Source organism: Pimephales promelas, chromosome 20, assembly GCF_988280905.1.
Source record: "Pimephales promelas chromosome 20, fPimPro1.hap1.1, whole genome shotgun sequence".
NCBI lineage: Eukaryota > Metazoa > Chordata > Actinopteri > Cypriniformes > Leuciscidae > Pimephales > Pimephales promelas.
This window is the reverse complement of record NC_142788.1, coordinates 31,412,374-31,429,702: the sequence shown is the minus strand read 5'-3', so window position 1 is coordinate 31,429,702 and position 17,329 is coordinate 31,412,374. Positions and strand designations below refer to the sequence as shown.

At 41.5% G+C, this 17,329-nt stretch overlaps 1 protein-coding gene across 1 annotated transcript in view; it reads left to right on the top strand.

Moving 5' to 3' along the window:
• Positions 1-17,329, top strand: part of col24a1 (collagen type XXIV alpha 1) — a 94,427-nt gene that overhangs the window by 19,352 nt on the left and 57,746 nt on the right. The window contains exons 4-12 of the mRNA XM_039651383.2: positions 1,345-1,398; positions 4,048-4,101; positions 7,957-8,010; positions 9,723-9,776; positions 12,620-12,664; positions 13,434-13,487; positions 14,552-14,596; positions 16,526-16,579; positions 17,124-17,168. Coding sequence (XP_039507317.2) covers positions 1,345-1,398; positions 4,048-4,101; positions 7,957-8,010; positions 9,723-9,776; positions 12,620-12,664; positions 13,434-13,487; positions 14,552-14,596; positions 16,526-16,579; positions 17,124-17,168 — 459 coding nt within the window. The remainder of the gene's footprint in view (positions 1-1,344; positions 1,399-4,047; positions 4,102-7,956; positions 8,011-9,722; positions 9,777-12,619; positions 12,665-13,433; positions 13,488-14,551; positions 14,597-16,525; positions 16,580-17,123; positions 17,169-17,329) is intronic.

Genomic DNA, 17,329 nt, shown 5'->3' with positions numbered 1-17,329 from the left:
TGCCTGTGATTTAGTCCGATTTTGTACTGATTTAAGAAACAACTTTGCTAATCTTTGGGGGTTCCTTCCATCTATATATCTATCCATCCATCCATCCACCCATCCACCCATCCATCCACCCATCCATCCATCCACCCATCCATCCATCCATCCATCCACCCACCCACCCACCCACCCACCCACCCATCCATCCATCCATCCATCCACCCACCCATACACCCATACATCCACCCACACATCCACCCACCCACCCATCCATCCATCCATCCATCCATCCACCCATCCACCCATCCACCCATCCACCCATCCATCCACCCATCCATCCACCCACCCATCCATCCATCCATCCATCCACCCACCCATACACCCATACATCCACCCACACATTCATCCACCCACCCATCCACCCACCCACCCATCCATCCATCCATCCATCCACCCACCCACCCACCCACCCACCCACCCATCCATCCATCCATCCATCCACCCACCCATACACCCATACATCCACCCACACATCCACCCACCCACCCATCCATCCATCCATCCATCCATCCACCCATCCACCCATCCACCCATCCACCCATCCATCCACCCATCCATCCACCCACCCATCCATCCATCCATCCATCCACCCACCCATACACCCATACATCCACCCACACATTCATCCACCCACCCATCCACCCACCCACCCATCCATCCATCCACCCACCCATCCATCCATCCACCCACCCACCCATCCATCCATCCACCCACCCACCCACCCACCCATCCATCCATCCATCCATCCACCCACCCACCCATCCATCCATCCATTCAGATAATTGCTGTTCTTTTGAACTTTCTATTCATCAAAGAATCCTGAATGATAAAATGTTTCACAGTTTCCACAAAAATCTGAAGCTGCACATCAAATAAACACAGCCTTGGCGAGACTTCTTTCAAAAACTTTGAAAGAAGTCTCTTCTGCTCACCACTTATTATATAATTAATAATTGTATTTATGTATTTGGAACTTGATGGATTTAAAATGAACAAAAGCGCTCATCCTCACTTGTTTTGGACGTGTCCTGCTCTGTATTGAATATTTCTCCATGTTTTCAGACTGTGTGATCTGTCATCTCAGATCTCTAACCACGAAGCCACTCATTGCTCCGTAATCCCTCCATAAATCGCATCGCTGGCATATTCATAAATCTGTGTGTGAGCTTTGATTCGTGGAGCTGAAGGCTTTCTGTGTTGGGAGTCGGACACGCGGTTCCACTTACACTCTTTCTTGTGATGTGAAGAATCAGTTGTTCATGAATTGATCTGTCTTTCTGCTCATCTGTCTCTCCGCAGGGTCCCGCCGGCCCCCCCGGTCTCCCCGGACCGCCTGGGAAGAGAGGACCGCGGGTACGTTATAGCGGATCAATGTTTGTTTACGGATTCATGTTTTTTTTTTACTTTATGAAAACATTTAGATGACATGATACTTTTTGAAGTTGTTGTTGCTGATATAATCTCCTCTATATCAGAGTCTCCATTACGCCTCCATTGTAGTCTTGAGTTTCTCCTGGGAACAAACACGTCACAATATTCCTCATTATAATAATTCATGCGCAGAATAAAGGGGCGGGGCCTGGTTCAGTTAGTTAGTAGTGTGTTAAACTGGCGGTTATGGAAAGGGGCGGGACACTCCCAAACACACTCGAAGCGTTCGACCAATCAAAACACACTGCTCCAGGCAACCAATCAGAGCACAGTGTACTTTCAGGAGGAGTGTCTTCATAGAGACAGGAAGTAAACAGTGGTGTGTTTCAGCCAAATATGGTCGCAAGATCCATCGTTATCTGCAGTTCAGCGAGTCGGTGTTTTCTGAGACCATCGTTCTAACAAACCTTCGCAAACACCATCACAGAGGAGTGTGTGTGTGTGAGCGACAGATCTCGAGAAGAAGAGTTTCTAGATTACATGACATGTGGACTCAATAAATCCCTATCTTCAGTAAATAAGCAATCGCTAAATCATCACTATATCAACGATTTCATTCATAGACTCGTTCACACATGCGCACTCTTCAAAAACTGGCATGTTAAATCACATGACAAACTAAAAGATGTAAATGACATTTGTATGTATTCTAAATAAAAGTTATAGATCGCACTGAAGGTCAGTTTGCTTATTTTACTGAAGATCAGGATTTATCGAGTCTTATTGAGAATGTTTGTTAGAACGACTCGTTGAACTGCTGATAACGACGGATCTTGCGACCATATTTGGCTAACGAAGCTTTCGGGAAACACACCACTGTTTACTTACCTTTCTCTGTGAAGCCCCTCCTCCTGAAAAGCACACTGTGCTCTGATTGGTCGGCTGGAGCGATGTGTTGTGATTAGTCAAACGCTTCAAGTGTGTTTGGGAAATGTCCCGCCCCTTTCCATAACCACCAGTTTTACACACTACTAACTAACTCAACCAGGCCCCGTCCCTGTTAACTCAACTGTGACTGAAAAAGTAGCAAGGACGAGAGAACAAATCAACGTAAACAGAGAGCATACACATCAACATGTACTGATTTATCTGTACATGTAGGCAATGACTGTTGACAAGGTCAAAATGCACAAAGCAGTCGACTCATTTTTGGCACAAATTAAACCCCATATTGGAGGCTCTCTGAAGGGATGGCGTGATCTAATGCTGTTAAAGCTAATTGCTATTGCTAGTTTGCTAGCCTCTTCAAAATTGCATACACTACCTTTAACTTGACTGCAAAATTAGAATATTGCATATAATATGCGATCAAAGCAGCGTTTCCATTCCATGTGCTGAAGAGGACAAAATTGTCTCTTCCTGATAATTAGTCTCAACACCCGCCTCATTTAGTTGGGTTGAATCACACTAGAGTTGGTTGTCCCCCGTGCTGCGGTTCGTTTGGGCCGGTGTGAATGCAGCGATCGCACCAAAAACAGACCAAAGATGGACCGAGATCTCATCAAAGAACTCTGGAGCGGTTGGATTGATCCGACATCTAACAGAACCGACTGCCGAAGACCTGCGCGTTTTTTGGACTAAACCAGCTGCCGTAGTCCGCTCCGCATTATGGGATGAGGACTAATGTTTGTTGACATTTGTGAGGACGTCTGATGACCATATCAGGTCCCAACCTTCAAAAACTGTAAGAACACGAAGTCTCCGCTTTGTTTAGCGAACAGCTCATGGAAAGGGAGTTTCCCGCTCGTGAATTCTGACCAATCGAAGGGCAGTTGTGGAAATACGTTCAAGACACGTCTGGCCAACGAGTGATGTGGATGTTGTCACGTGACTGCATTTTGGTTCGTTTCCACCATAGATATGTATATAAAGGCTAGATGTGTTACGGCGGAGTTTCCATCGTCATCACCGGCGGCCATCTTGTCACGGACAAGCTTTCTGGCGGGCTCTGTGGTATCTGATGGAAGAAATACTCTTATCTCGTTGAAATCTTGGCGGATTTACAAACGGTTTGGTTTCTGACAAACGTTATTACCGTGGCTATAATTCTGGATGATTATTTATTTATACACTTATTATTCATAAGTATGCAGTATCATAACTACATAACTACGACTGTTTGAAAATCGGTAGAAAATTGAGCAAGTTACGGTGATTTAAAAAGTACATGCACCATTAAAACAATGTTACCAATGAGCGAGCTGCCTGTGACAAGATGGCCGCCAGGTGCTGACGTCGACCTCCATTGGCCAGCAGCGTGGACGACACATCTAGCCTTTATATACATATCTATGGTTTCAACAACCAGAGCAGTCAGTGTGGTGTGATAAGGAACCCAAATACTTGAAAATGCTACAAAGTGTGTGTGAGACGCTTCAGGAGGGATTTAAACCCAATCATTCTGATCACACACTTCAATTCCGGCGTTTCGATGCCATTGGTCCACTGGTTACTCCAGTTATCCAATCACAGCCTCTGATGAGGGACATGCAGGGATTTACTGAGAGAACGTGTTTTAATGGTACTCATTTGCTATAGTGATTAGTGTGTGACTCAGTTTGTGTCTGCCAGGGTCCGTCTGGTCCGCACGGGAGCCCCGGGCCGCCGGGTTTACCTGGTCTGAAGGTAAGTCTCCGTTTTCAGGCTTTATTACACATTCTCTTCCCGCCACACTGATGGGTTTGATGGGTTTGATGGGTTTCTGTGTTACGATAACATCCTCCGGCCGGATTGCACTGTTGTTTCATTACAGCGTATTGGACGCTCCTTCACTGCCATTCTTCCTGTTCAAACTCGCCACCTTTCAAAGCTTGAATAGTTTTTCTTTCTGTAATGTGTGTGTGTGTGTGTGTGTGTGTGTGTGATGTGGAGGATTTGGACAACACTGGAAAGAGCCGTTGGGGAGACACTGACAGATTGATCTGCTGAAAGATGAGAGGAAAATGTGTGTATATAGCCACGATATTAAGAGCCTGTTAAATGAAGGTGTGTGTGTGTGTGTGTGTACTTCAGATACATTTTTGGAATTTTGTAGTTTTTGCTGTTTAAAAACATTTCTAAATAGTTTTCATGTGTTTTTATTTATTAGCTTTTTAGCAAAAAAAAAAAAAACAACAATTAGCTTTAATTTTCAGTTTTCATTTTAATTTGTTGTAACATTTTTATTTCAGTTTTACTTTATTATTATTTTATCTCTGGTTAGTAGTCTTGGTGCTTTTATCTAATTGACAATTTTAATGAAATTATATTTATTATTTTAAAATAGAGCCAGACCGATATTATCGGCCGATATTAGGCATTTTCCAAAATATCGGTATCGGCAGTTATAATGGCCTGAATATTTAAAAAATAAAATAAAAATGGACGAAACACGCTTCAATCATCTCTCCTTGGCCTGTTATATTGAAAATGTATGTTTTACAATTTGCAGTATAATGTTATCTATTGCTAAATTATGGCTCATCATAGATTAGCTAACCACAAAGCTAGCTAATGCCGCTATCATCAGTGGAAGACCGCTAACGTTAACATTAATGAGCTTGGAAACAACAATGAACTTTTTCTGCCTAAATAAAGTAATGATTACTGTATTTATAACTAGCATATCTCTAGTTACAGTCCCTGCATTGTAAAATGAAGTTATACTTGTGAGGAGTGAACATTTAGACATAGAGAAAAAGTATCAAACGTATCTTGTGTAGAAAAGTTCGCTTTTCTTTTACACGGGTGTGAAATCCAACAATATTTAATAAAAAAATATCGGCCGATATATCGGAATATCGGATTTTAAACCCCAAAATATTTGTATCGGTATCGGCCTTCAAAATCCTCTATCGGTCGGTCTCTAATTTAAAACAATATTCATCTTTATTTAAATGAGCAGTAGTGTGTTGGCTAGTGTTAGATGTGGTGTGAGTAATGGGGAAAGATCTGTTCTGATAGATGAAAGGTTGCGGGTTCGAACCCCTCAGGGTTCAGTCGTGAATATAATAAACTCACTGTAGGTTATTTCAGCAGGACTGAACTTGTGGGACGGGACGTGAAAGTCTGGGAAAAGAAAGTGTGTGTGTGTGTGTGTCCTGAAAGGTGATTGACCTGTTCAGTTTTTCCAGCACTGTTTAACAGGTGTGTGTCAGTGTGAATCTTCAACACTGATGATGATTTCTATGAGAAACATATTGAAAAATATAAACGTTCATTTTCATCAGAGCTCGCACGGCTACAGTAATCAGACAGACAGGAAGAGGATTGATGTGTTCAGTGGATGTAGTGTTTGGTCTGCTCTGATTGGTCAGATGACCCAGTCTGATGTGTATGGTCAGAAAGCAAACGCTCATTATCATATATATATATATATATATATATATGAAGAGTTCAGATGCAAAAGCCTCTAAATGCCATTTGAAATTTTCCTCTTTATTGATGATTTTTGTCAAACTTGTATATTTAAGTTCAGTAATTTCACTTAAATAACAATTAATAGGTAATCTTCATTGCCATTTAAGTGAAATCACTGAACTTAAATATACAAGCTTGATAAAAATCATCATTCTAGAAGAAAATTTCACATGGCTTTTGCATCTGAACTCTTCATATATATATATAGACCATTTCACAAGATGTAAACAACATTGGTCCAGAAGCACTTCCTGTTTCAGTTTTTTAACACTACATAAAAGCTGGGATAAAATACAACCAACATATAAAACTGAATCAAAAAGTTAAACAAACATCTTTAAGAAGTTTTCTTTACATGCAAAATAAAGAAAACAGTTACAAACTGAAACAGGAAGTGTTTCTGGACCAGTGTTGTTTACATCTTGTGAAATGGTTTATATATATATATATATATATATATATATATATATATACACACACAAAAGCTGTGACGTAGTTAATCTTGTTTTTTTTTTTTCTTTGGCTAGTAGAAGTCCTGAATGGTTGGTAACTTATACAATTTAGTATCCAAATTGGCGGGTGAGTGAAAAAGTTAATTGCAAACCACAATGAAAAGTCTTTTTCAAAAAAGCATAATAGGGGCGCTTTAAATTTCCGAACGCGCTGATCTGATTTTCCCATCAAGCTTTAGGACAAAGTGTTCATGTGTCTGTCCTTCAGAGATGGCCTGAGTGGGCCGAGGGGTCATCCACTGCAGATAACCCCACCGGGGCCAAACTGAGCTCGGATGCTGGAAACTGTGACGGTTTAGCCCACAGATTAGTCATACGCATCCGCCGGATTCCAGAGAAACAAGCCGGAGCTGTTGTGCTTTGTCCTCTTTCAGACTTCAGCGATGAAGCCTCGAGAGAACTGAGATGCGCTTCACAGGTCTGAGAGGTTTGGCTGTGGTTCATGATGTCAGGATCCTCAGTGGAAAGACAGCAGGATCTGCTTTAGTAACGGCGTCAGATCTGCGCTGTCTCATGTTGATTGGCAGCAATTGTGTTTCCATTAATGGATGAACTGAGGAATAAAGCTCTCATTCAGGCCTGAAAGGGTTTGGACCCGTTTTGATTGACGTGCTAAATTTAGAGACTTTTCTTCCAGTGACTCCCATTGGATTTAAATGTAATTAAAATGTCATTTGTAGGACAAAAAAGCAGTTGGCTGAATCCTCCAGATCAGAATGAATGAACTATGATGTGATTGAATTATTGATCATTGGATGTATGGATCAATTATTGATCATACGTCTGACTGTAACCAGCTAATTTGCATTATGATGAGGTTTAGTGTGTTTACACACACATAGGACGGAGATTTTGCCCCTTAAAGGGATACTCCACTTTTTTTTGGAAATAGGCTCATTTTACCACTCCCCCAGGGTTAAACAGTCAAGTTTTACCGTTTTCGAATGTATTCAGCCGATTTTTTTTTTGATATTTTAGAAGAATATCAGTAACCAGACAGTTTCTGGTCTCATTGACTTACATAGTATATTTTTTCCTACTATGGAAGTCAATGAGACCAGAAACTGTCTGGTTACTGATATTCTTCTAGATATCAGAAAATCGGCTAAATGGATTTGAAAACGGTAAAACCAAACTGTTTAACTCTAAGGGAGTGGTAAAATGAGCCTATTTCCAAAAAAAAAAGTGGAGTATCCCTTTAAATCTCTCCAAATCCGCTGTTAGCACCGGCTTTAATCTCTCATGATTTGCATGTATCTTCTTGAACTTTAGGAATGTTTTTGAGCTTGCTTTGACTTTGACGGCTCGTTTTATGGGAAATACTTGGGTTATTCTTTAGTTTAACTAACAATGAAAAGTACTTCTAAAACATTTCTTATTCTTAATGTTCATTTAGGCATTTACTAACACATTATTAAAATCAAAGGTTGTATCTGTTGTAAAATATTATTTACTAACAATAAACAGTTGTATTAAACTTAACAAAGTAAATATGTATTGCTCATTGTTATCTAATGGGACTGAAATGTATATGAGCTCAAACTGAGTTAACACTTTGTTTATGTCCCAGGGAGCCAAAGGAGATCCAGGACTGTCCCCAGGTCAGGCGCCGAAGGGTGACCCGGTAAATAGCACACAAATACAACCTACTACAACTTCTACAGCAATCACATCATCCCAAAATAAAAATGTCTTCTTCCATGCAGCACAGAACGAAAAGCAAAACAGAATTTCAAATAGTGTTCATTTCGTTAACAAAATCGATGACGAAAAATGTTCGTTGACGACCTTTATTTCCACGACTAAGACGAGACGACACTGATATATCAACATGCAATAAATCTAAACATGAATCTGGACTAAATCGAAGCTTCTTGGTGATGAAGATGAACTAATGAATATAAACATGAATCTCGACTATATTTGAGATTGTAGCTGCTGAATGCGTAAATGTACTTGCGCAACCTCTTTGTGCAATATAAAGTCGTTTAATACTTCTGTTTTAATAGAAAAACATGTCATTTGGAATTATTGGATTATTAGATTTCACTGTTTTAATATTTGAGAGAATTTTCTTGTTTTACCAGTATATGATAATGAGCCTAAAATAAACCAGGAAACTAGAGGAGTAAAATAAACCCTGCGCACGAGTCCACCATCTCCAGATTTGTGCTTAGAGGTGAAAGTGCATTAATTCGAATGAAATGTAAAAATAATTTATTATGAGCAAAATATTAAGGATTATCAATTTAACCATTGAACCATTTTCATTGACTAAAACGCCAAGACATTTAGTTAACTAAAACTGAGCCTAAATGCAGTTAACAAAGCAATAACTTGGAAAATCAACATAGCTTATAAATGTGACTAGGTAACATCAGAGAATGTCTAATTGAAGAGAATTGGCACTGGCTGGTTACTTCCGGGTTCTGGACTGGCTGCAGTAACGCGTCTCTGTCCATGCGGGGGCGCTCGCGGTCGAGTGCAGAATGAATGGAAGTCAATGGGGTTTCACCCCCAGAAATCCACTTTTCTCAGGATGTAATTTTTTGTCAAGTAATTTGAAAGTTGCATTCAAAAGGGAGGGCTAAGAAAATACACTCAGCTGAAAATTTCGTTTTTAAGTTCACTTATCTGGTCTAAAAATCCGTTCAAAACTGTGATGACGTCACACAATAGCAGAATGCTAGCGTGTTCTGGCCAACAACGGCCTAACCTGTAAGAAATCAAAGGGACATAAGTACTCGTTCATTCGACTATTGGCCTATAATCTATATTGAACTTGCGGAATCAACAATAAAATCTATGTTAATTTAACGACAAGCAGGTGAAAGAGACACATTTAGCCGTTTAGCCCCATAGACTCCCATTCATTCTGCTCTCGCCCGCGATCACCCCCAGTGGAATTCTAATGGAACTGCAACCAGGATGACGCACAACAGGGCTAATAGGAAGTGCCAAGGCTCTCCGTTAGACGGGCTCTGGTAACATGGACATGAAACACAAAGCAGTGGACAACAGCTAGACCAGCACACATGGCCAGATCAGGGCACTAATGAGCAACACATGAAACCAATAAACCAATGAGAACGGAACACAAGTGAAAACAGAAGCACATGGCAAACCGTGGGGATCACATGACACATGAAAATAAAGAACCCAACAAAAACAGGACAAGGCTTCTATTGAAAAGAGAAGAATACAAAATATGAGTTTTGTTTGTGTTCATGAAAGGAAAGCGAAGTGAGAGCGAAGAGTAAATGGCGACGACGACATCAGCTGTGCTCCAGGTTTGACAGAGGACAACACTAAGTGTCCTCTCTTTTATTCTTTCAGGGTGAGAGAGGACGGCCGGGTCCACAGGGTCCTAGAGGTGACTCGGGTCTGAAGGTGAGTGTGAGATCCTTCACCGCTCGTACAGCCTCTCTCGGGTTACGGACAGGAATAAAGACCCTGTGTGGTGTTTCGGGGCGAGCGAAGGTCTGTTCACACTTCCCGAGATGTAGCCCCTTTAGAACATGAGATCCCCCAAAGGTCAAGGGTCGTCCCTCTGCAGGGGGACTCGCTCCTAATGAGACGAACAGTCGCAAGTTTCAGCTCACCTAACTCAGCTGGAGGATATGTTTATGTCATATTTAAGGTTTATGACTTGTGTCATAAGGAAGATGTCACGAGCTAGCTCTTGTTTGGGTTTATGAGGTGAAGAGAACCAAAGGTTGTAAAGTCCTTGTAAAGTCCTTTCAGTCATGACCGGAGCTCGTTCTTTGGCTAACAGTGGCCCAGTGTGATTGGATTTTCTCTTGCAATCCCAAGAGCACCTTTGAGACTGTGTGGATCAACTCTTAGAAAATGGGCGTTCTCCAAGAGGTGTTTTCTTTTGAAACGGAGCCCTTTTGGGGGCATTGGGTTGGTTTTTTTGAACGGTCAGGTCCGCAAACTTGGAAGTAATAAAAAGCAGATCTGAACGGTTAGGTTAGTGAATGCTGGACTGATTCATCTGAGATGAAACCAGAACCATCGACGGTGGAGATGACAGATCTCAGCCGTTACTCACTATGAAGTGCGCACAGAAAGATGCGTCTGATCCCCAGTTCTGTTCTCTTCAGAATCAGATACACACGGTTTTATTTGGAAATTTCTGTTTTGGCAAGTATTCAGAGATGGTCCTCCCTGCAGAACATGAAATCCAGGGGGAGGAGTCGGATCCAGATCAAACTCCTCCCACCTTACATATACCTAAACCTATGCAGCTCCACCCCCTGATCCCTAAACCCACCCCTAAACCTACCCAGCTCCACACCCTGATCCCTAACCCCACCCCTAAACCTACCCAGCTCCACACCCTGATCCCTAACCCCACCCCTAAACCTACCCAGCTCCACCCCCTGATCCCTAAACCCACCCCTAAACCTACCCAGCTCCACCCCCTGATCCCTAACCCCACCCCTAAACCTACTCAGCTCCACCCCCTGATCCCTAAACCTACTCAGCTCCACCCCCTGTTCCCTAACCCCACCCCTAAACCTACTCAGCTCCACCCCCTGATCCTTAACCCCACCCCTATACCTACTCAGCTCCACCCCCTGATCCCTAACCCCACCCCTATATCTACTCAGCTCCACCCCCTCATCCCTAACCCCACCCCTAAACCTACCCAGCTCCACTCCCTGATCCCTAAACCCACCCCTAAACCTACCCAGCTCCACCCCCTGATCCCTAACCCCACCCCTAAACCTACTCAGCTCCACCCCCTGATCCCTAACCCCACCCCTAAACATACCCAGCTCCACCCCCTGATCCCTAAACCCACCCCTAAACCTACCCAGCTCCACCCCCTGATCCCTAACCCCACCCCTAAACCTACTCAGCTCCACCCCCTGATCCCTAACCCCACCCCTAAACATACCCAGCTCCACCCCCTGATCCATAAACCCACCCCTAAACCTACCCAACTCCACCCCTCAGATCTGGATCCGACTCCGCCCCCTGGATCTTGTGTACTGCAATGAGGTGCTACTCAGTATTCATGCAAAAATGGCTGGTCTTGTCTTAAGTGAACGTAAACATTTGGGGGTAAACATCTGATGTGTAACATATTATATCTGTGCATTCGTTCTTAAAGTGACAGCAGACTAACTAATGTTAATCGAACAATGAAAGTCAAAGAGGGAAACCAGCTCTATTCCGTTTATTTGTAATTAATACACTAAAGGCTATGGAGATTATTTTGTAAGTTTGATTATTCATTTCTTACCGCTTGTTAATTTCTTATATTGTATTTGTTGTATTTGCACGTGTTTTCTTATTTGTAATAACAAGGATAAATAACAAAAAGAGCTGTAATATTGTGATTGATTATTAGCGTTAACAGTGTTGGATTGCTGGACAATTTCATCAATGGCTGGGAAGCATTGTGTCGTAAATGACGGAAAATTCAATGGTGGGGAACGTTTATTAGAGTTAAACTAATAAAATAATGTCTCGACTTTAACCAGTTTTCCACCTCGCCTCCCACACAATGCCGGATCTTTGATCTCGAGCGTGGTGAACTTGAGCGATCTGTTTAAATGCTGTTTTATTGGTCATTAGTATGTAGAGCACTCTGCGTTTGCAGTAAAATCTTTAAAGAGTTTAAGCAGGAATAGTCCTACAGGCGTAAATCACGGTGACCTCTGGTCATCTTTGTCTTCTCAGGTGCAATGCACAAGGCCTGGAATTTTCCAAATGTAGAGGATCGCACCACACTTGAACCTCTCCGCTCGGTCCGACACACAGCGCCACCTGCTGGCAAACAGCCGCCGACACCGCTATCAAATCAGGCATCTAAATATCAAAGTATTAGCCTTAATGATTGCATTGCACCGGCACAGATGGGTTCCTGCACTCGAGAGCAGGCTGGAAATGTTTGCAGGCGAGGAGCTCTGACCTCCCCTCCCCGTCTCACTGTCGTGACTTGTCTTTCTTTCATGGGCTCGAGCTCGAGCTGTCAGACCGGGAAAGCTTTAAAGGGTTTTGACAGTTCTGAGGGAATTCTTAAGGGCTATTAGTCTTATCTGAGGCCACTGGGACTTTAGGCAACACAATCCCAGAAATGCGGAAAAGATAGCACGTCAAGAACGACTCTTACTTGTTCTTACGGTTGTGGGGATATGGGAAAATTCTTTGCTTTGTGTTCTTACTGTTGTTCTGTAAAAGAGTTGAGTTCTAATCTCTTTTCCTTTTTTCACATGCAGGGTCCCAAAGGCTATCCAGGACCAGCAGGTCTGCCCGGAGAACAGGTGAGCGGATGAGACGTGCCATCTCAGGTGGATCTCGGCCTTTTGTGAGGTCTTCACAAACACTTTTTGCTGTTTCAGTCATTGTCTGTATGTTTAGCTAGTAGCTTTATTGACATGCTGTCGTACTATTTTAGCCATCAGATCCTATTTTAGTAGTCAAATGACACGGGACAAAAATTAACACATTTTTCAGATAACGTCCCTCAAGTTCTTGTTAATAGCAGCAACATAAATAAATATATACAATACTGCGTTAAATGCATGTGTGAAAGGCTAATTTTCAATATCTTTCTAAATGGAGCTGTTTCAAACATCCCGAAGTTGAATGCTAGATTTCAGCATTGTAGTTGGCCTATCTTTTGTCTATCAGCCCTCCTGCCGCACATATTTTGCCGGTCCAATCAGGTTTGATCCTCTCTCCGTCCCTCCCTGCGTGTTTGACATGGCATTAAACAGATCTATGAGTTGTACCTTTTGTACCTCCTCAATAACCGAGTCCGGAAGGTTTGGAACTCAATACATGGAGACTTTCATTCAGTCACAAAGCGCAGTCTTTATATGCAGTCACCTGATGCAAAGATGATCCGCGCTGGAGTCGCGCAGCTGAGAGGAGCCGCCGTCTGGACCTCAGCCAGGGTCAGGCCGCGAGAGCCGGTCCGGCCCGTGGATGCTTTGAGAGAGAGATGCCGCGGGGAACAATAGTGTCTCTATTCGTCCGCTGGCAGCCGTTCTCATCTCTCATTCACGTTTTTCTTTCCTTTCTCCTCAGGGTTTGCCAGGATTGCCAGGCGTATCTGGGGCGGCAGGTTACCCTGGCAGGCAGGTGCAGTGACCGATATCCACTAAAAAAAAAGTCTTACCGATTCTGTGTCACTCTTACTTTACATTTGATCCTTAATTTAAAATGAATTCCAGACAGTTGTTCAGAATGGAGCGTGCGGTATACTGTGCATTGCCAAGTAGTATGTGAAACAGAATGATAAACATTTTAAAAAGTAGTATACTACGTTGATGTTAATGGCCTCACTACAGTGCAGACATAATTCAGACAGTGGCATCCAGTTATCATATTCAAAACGTTTTTGTCAAAGTTTCCCAACCCTTGACATTGAGTCCAATATCAATATATGCTCAAAAATAATAAAAAATATATTTTTGATTCAGTTAATTCCTGATCCTAAATTTGAATATAACAATATTTCATAATTCCAAAAATAATTCCAATAATTCCAAAAATATTTAACTTAATTCTTGTTAGTAGATTTGTTTGATCATGACATAGGTGGCGTGGCTTATTTAAAAATTCAAAATATCCTGTCCAGTAGGTGGCGCTGTCCCGTAACTGCTCCAATGCCATCAGGGCATGGTGGCGATGACTTGCACCAAATTTCGTTCCAATCTGCCAAAGTGTTTTAAAGATACGGCCTTCTGTCCTGTGCCTTGCCGTCAAATTGAATTATATTTTGGAATATTCACTTTGATGCTTAATTTAAAAGTAATTTCAGGCAACTGTTCAAAACTGTGTGAAACATTACACAATACACAATGATAAACATTTTAAGGCAAGATATCACAGGTGAATAGAGTCAAAAAATGAAAAGATATCACTACATACTTCTCAAATTGATTAATCAAAGAACACAAAACAATTGTTTAGTATTAGATTTCTGAAATTTTATGTTTAAATATGTATAAATAATATGAATAGATGATGAGCAGTATGAAATGAGCAGTATGCAATAGTTTGCATACATTTCCAGAACTGAAATATGAACATTGGATAAAGCCAGTGTTCATTTTGTTGACATATTAAAGTTTCATGATGTCTGATGTGTGTATATGTCTGATATGTTAATGTGTGTAACATTAAAGTCTCTTGTCTCTCAGGGTTTGGGAGGACCAGAGGGAAACCCAGGACCTAAAGGTGTTAATGTACGTACGGCTGTTGTCTCATGTGTTACATTCACTCTTACATTATCTCAGGGTGAGCCACAGGACCAAATAATAGAGAGAGAGAGAGAAATCGAAGAATCGAGAGAAGATCAGTTCGTGGGACAAAACCCACAACTTTACCTGCCATTCCTTCTGAAAATGACCATCAGAACGACCGTAACACATCAATGACCGTAACGCAAAACTTCAAATAAATTCCAATAGATATTAAATACTCCTCTTGTATAATGTTTCACAAAGTCCCTTCTAAACATTCATAAAATCTGGTTAAATCAAAGTACAAATATCAAACATTTCATATGCTGTGAGTTTAATTAGCCAACACAACTGGTGAGTTTTAAAGGTTTTTTTATGATTTCATGATTTTTTAGATAATATCCCACAGTAGCAGCAACATGATACATAAATAAATACAAAGCTGCTGCATTAAATGCAAATATCTTTGTCGACATCAGATTTTCATCAATAGATGGAGCTGAAAATCACTTTTAAACATCCTGAAGTTCAGTGCCAGATTTTTCAATATTTATAAAACATATTTGAACTGTTTTTTTATTCTGTATCTGAAGTTGCTGTACAAAAGTCTAACTTTAACTTGCTCTGAGTTTAAAAAAGGCTACACAAATGGTAAGATTATAGAGTTTTTTTTAATATAGTTTCAGGACTGTCAATTTAAGTAGATCCTGTTAGTAGTAGCAGCAAAAAAATAAATCAAATGGCTGCTTCATTTGATACATATGCAAAGTATATACCTTTATGGTCCGCACCTATTAGATTTTCATCAATAGATGGAGCTAAAAGTTAGTGTAAAACAAAACATCCTGTAGTTGTACAATAATTATCATTAATATTTGAAATGTTTTGTATCTGATGTTGCTGTTGACCCATTCTAAGTGATTAAGGGAAGAAAACGTGTTGTTGCACGCTGATGATCCATCTGAACATGTAGAACAGACTCTCATCTCAAACAATCCTGTGATATATGAGCCTTATTTCTGCAGTCCTCTCGCCTGTTTCGTCCCAGTCCTGAAGAATCAGTGAGCTGTATGAAGTCGTAAATGAGACTGCTGCATCTCAGAGATTTTTGCGTGTTTCAGAAACCCGATTGCTTTCAACATCTGGCAGTGTGCCGCGGCACAGGAATGCGCGCAGACAGGAGGAGGGCCGTTTCTTTCATCTTTGACTGATAGTACATGTGATCTCACTTAACAAGACAGAAGAACTGTACAGATAGCGATTCGTCCGACTACAGCAAAACAAAAATACCAGCCAATCTCTCACTCACCGCTGTGAAGGATTTGTGTCCTGTGCATGTGGAAGAGATGAAATCACACCTGATGCTGACATCACATTGCTCTTGTTTTATCGAAGTGTGTAAGCTGATTTATGTGTACATTAGTTGTAAATAACTTGAACAGCAATATACAGTTTTATAAGGTGAGGATGATAATTGAAAGCTGGATCTTGTAGTTCAGGGTGAATCAGTGTGTGCTGTATGTGCACATATTTGTAAATCAATGTGGCCAAATGTCTCAATTGAACAAAATTTGTAAGTAGATTTATAATATAGTTGGAGATTTTCGGCTCATGTCTTATTTAAAAATTCGAAATTTCTTGTCCAGTAGGGGGCGCTGTCTCGTAACTGCTCCAGTGCCATCAGGGTATGGTGGCGATGACACGCACCAAATTTCGTTCCAATCTGCCAAAGCGTTTTAGAGATACGGCCTTCTGTCCTGTGCCTTGCTTGATGCATTATATGCGATTGGTCCATCAGAGCGCTTTTAACAACTTACGCCCAACATAGTAGCAGGATTATGTGACCACAATTTAGGAAGTATTTGCTAAAAGTTTGAAAAATGTAAACCTGCACTTTTGATCTATCGGAGACGTTTGTGTTTTCTGTATCAGGGCTTCATCGGACCTCCAGGAGTTGCAGGACCGCCAGGACTGGAGGGAGAGAGAGTGAGTTTAAACGCACAATTATACACAATCATACAGGTAACATGCTGTCGGATACTATAGAAAATCTTTTTGAATCTGACCTCAGTTTGAATCGCAGTACAGTAGAGCACTTGCGCTGGATATTTAGTTGGCCAGCATGCAGGAATGTGAATAAAGTATTCAACTAGCTTCAACAATTAAACATTACATTTTAACATGAGTCCTGTCTCTAGTCAATTTCTCCTGGAATTGTCTCTAGCTATCGTGTTGTACAACGAGCTTCACTCGTTTCACCAACTGATGGACACGGTTTATATCTCACAGTATTTCCTGATCTCAGCATAATGCTGCTAATGTTTCGTCCGGACATGTTAACCTGACAAACACACACGGGATGTTTAGCGCTGAATGTTATCAAATCTGCCATCATTCTGGGATTTACAACTACTCTCAACACAGACGCAAATTCCCAAAAGAATGACGTGATCCTGAAAACACACGAGACACGGTCGATGTGTGTCGGATCAGATTTGTTTGTAAGTGCGATCATCTCGATGTGTTCCAGGGAGTTCCGGGTCCGGTGGGAATCAAGGGTCCCAAAGGAAGACAGGTAAACTCTCCCTTCCTTTATAAGCTTCAGTCATGCAAATGAACGATGCGTAGATTACTGATGAGTAAAGAAAAGAATCTGTTCTTCTCATCTGCCGTCCAGCTGTGAAGCCAATGGCATTATGCAGATGGAAGACGTTATGCATGTATAAAAGAAACTTT